A 2,334-nucleotide genomic window follows, 5' to 3' on the forward strand; every position below is an offset into this window, starting at 1 on the left:
GGCAGCAGCGTTGGTGCCGAGCGGCACCGTTTATTGGAGATACAAATAAATACGGCAGGTGCCCCCCGCGCCCCGGAGGCGGGTTGGCAGGTCGGGACCCTCTGCTTTCCCTGCGGGCTGCACTGGCACCAGCCCCACAGCTCCCAGGGCAGCCCGGCTGCTCTCTCCGGCTCATCCCCATTCCTCTTTCCGGCTCCCAGCTCCTCTCTCYGGCTCCCGGGCTCATCCCAGCTCCTCTCTCCGGCTCCCCGGCTCATCCCGGCTCTGCTCACCTTCTCCAGTGCTCATCCTGGTTGCACTATCCTGCTCTGATGCTCATCCCAGCTGCACCAACCCGCTCCAGGGCTCACACTGGCTGCTCTAACGTGTTCCCAGCTCATCCCAGCTGCACTAACGTGTTCCCAGCTCATCCCAGCTGTGCTCACCTGCTCCGATGCTCATCCCGGCTGTGCTCACCTACCCCACTGCTTATCCCAGGTGCACTATCCTGCTCTGACGCTCACCCCAGCTGCATCAGTCTGCTCCAAGGCTCATCCCGGTCGCACTACCTTGTTCCCAATGCTCATCCCAGCTGTGCTCACCTGTTCTACTGCTCATCCCGGGTGCATTATCCTGCTCAGAGGCTCAGCCAGCTGCACTGACCTGCTCCAAGGCCCATCCCGGCTGCTCTATCTKGTTCCCAATGCTCATCCCAGCTGCTCTGTGCTACTCCAAGGCTCATTCCCAGCTGCACTCAGCTGCTCACACTCACCCCTGCCCTCCCTGCAGCGCCAAGGTGGGCACCCTGCCCCGACAGGGGCCATGCCCTGCTTTTGCCTTCTCTTTCTTCTCTTTCGTTTTAACAAAAAATAAGATAAATTATAATAAATTTAACCATACACAAGGGGATTACATGCGGACGCCGCAGCAGCGGGCGCCCTCTCAGCGCGGCTGGGTCAGCAGGATCTCCAGCCAGCAGGGGCAGGAGGTGACRAACTGGCGCGAGTAGCGGGGCCCCCAGCCCTTGGCGAAGCTGATGCGGACGCTGTGCGGGTCGCAGGGCCCCTCGGCGGGCGCGGGGCGCCGCGCCAGCCCCGCCGCGCGCTCGTAGTCGAACACCTTGGCCGCGTAGCCCGGCGGCACCCTGCGCACGGCGGCGCCGCGCCCGCCGGGGGGGCCCAGGGTGGGCGAGTCGACGAAGATGGGGTGCTCGCTGCGGTTGTAGGCCCACACGGCGCCCGGCTCGCGGCTCAGCAGCAGCCCGCGGCCGATCTTGCGGCGCGCGCGGCGCACGGCGGCGCTGCGGTTGGCCGCGCGCAGCTGCGCCAGGCAGAAGCCGCTGCCGTGCGGCTGCTCGCCGAACACGCTCACCGAGGCCTCGTGCACGGCGTAGAGGCGGCCCACGCGCGTCCGGTGCTCCCAGTAGGCCAGTTTGCACCAGGAGGCCTCCCTGGCGGCGCTCCGCGACGGGCTGGGCTCTGGCGGGGATGGGGACAGGGCCCGGCTGGTGCCACCGTGCCGGCACCGCGGCCCCCGCGTGCACGGAGCCCCGCGCGCGAGCTCGGCAAACACAGCAATTAGCTAATTAACAACCCCCCGAGGTGGGTGCGGAAAGGGCGTGCGGTTGCTGATGGCAATGAATTCATTAACAACCCCCCGAAATGGGGGAAATGCGGGGAAAGGAGGTTGGGGGTCCCCGCGGGAGCGGGGCCGGTGCGTGCCGGCACGTAGGCGGCCCCGGGGGGGCGCGGGGCCCCCGGGCGGTGGCGGAAGGTGGCGGCCCGCGGGCCGTGGCCGGCAGCCAGGCGGGAGCCGCGCTCCGTGCGTCAGGGCGCATTGTGTGCGGCGCCGCGGGCAGCGCTTCCTCCGGCGGGGCGCCCGGCGCCGCCACCACCAACAGGAGCCACCGGGACGGGGAGGGGACAGGACCCAGACCGGGCCCCAGAGCCACCGGAGAGACGGCGGGGAGGGGGACAGGACGCAGCCCGAGCCCCCGGAGCCCCCCGTCCCGGCGGCTCCCACCTGCTCCTTACCGCGCTTCTCGCCGCCCGGCTCCGGCGGCTCTGGCCACGACGGCGCCGCCGAGTAGGGGGGCGGCGGGGTCTCTGCGGGCACAAGCGGCCGGTGAGCGGGGGCGGCCGCACCCGCCGGTGTCCCCCCCCGGTTCCCCGCCGTGCTCACCGGGCGCCGCGAGGCGGCTGAAGTGGTGCGGGTTGCAGCAGAGCGCGCCGGCCTCGCCGCGGCCGCCGCCGCCCGCGTGCTTGAGCTCGTGCGGCTGCCGCAGGTCGGGCCAGCGGTAGAGGCGGCAGAGCAGCAGCTGGGGGGCCGGGGGGGCGCGCGCCGCCACGCGCACGC

The 2,334-nt window shown here is 70.6% G+C and overlaps 1 protein-coding gene across 1 annotated transcript; it reads right to left on the minus strand.

The window, feature by feature from the left end:
* Window positions 1-341: 341 nt before the first annotated feature.
* On the minus strand, window positions 342-2,329 carry LOC112952997 (mothers against decapentaplegic homolog 6-like; the record flags this gene model as incomplete). Its single annotated transcript, XM_026045976.1, has 3 exons — window positions 342-1,457; window positions 2,013-2,084; window positions 2,161-2,329. Coding segments are annotated over 3 exons (777 nt in total), but the record flags the coding sequence as incomplete, so codon positions are not given.
* Between the last annotated feature and the right edge of the window lie 5 nt (window positions 2,330-2,334).

This window comes from Nothoprocta perdicaria, unplaced genomic scaffold, assembly GCF_003342845.1.
Source record: "Nothoprocta perdicaria isolate Ctin4 unplaced genomic scaffold, notPer1 scaffold_419, whole genome shotgun sequence".
NCBI classification, from domain to species: Eukaryota; Metazoa; Chordata; class Aves; order Tinamiformes; family Tinamidae; genus Nothoprocta; species Nothoprocta perdicaria.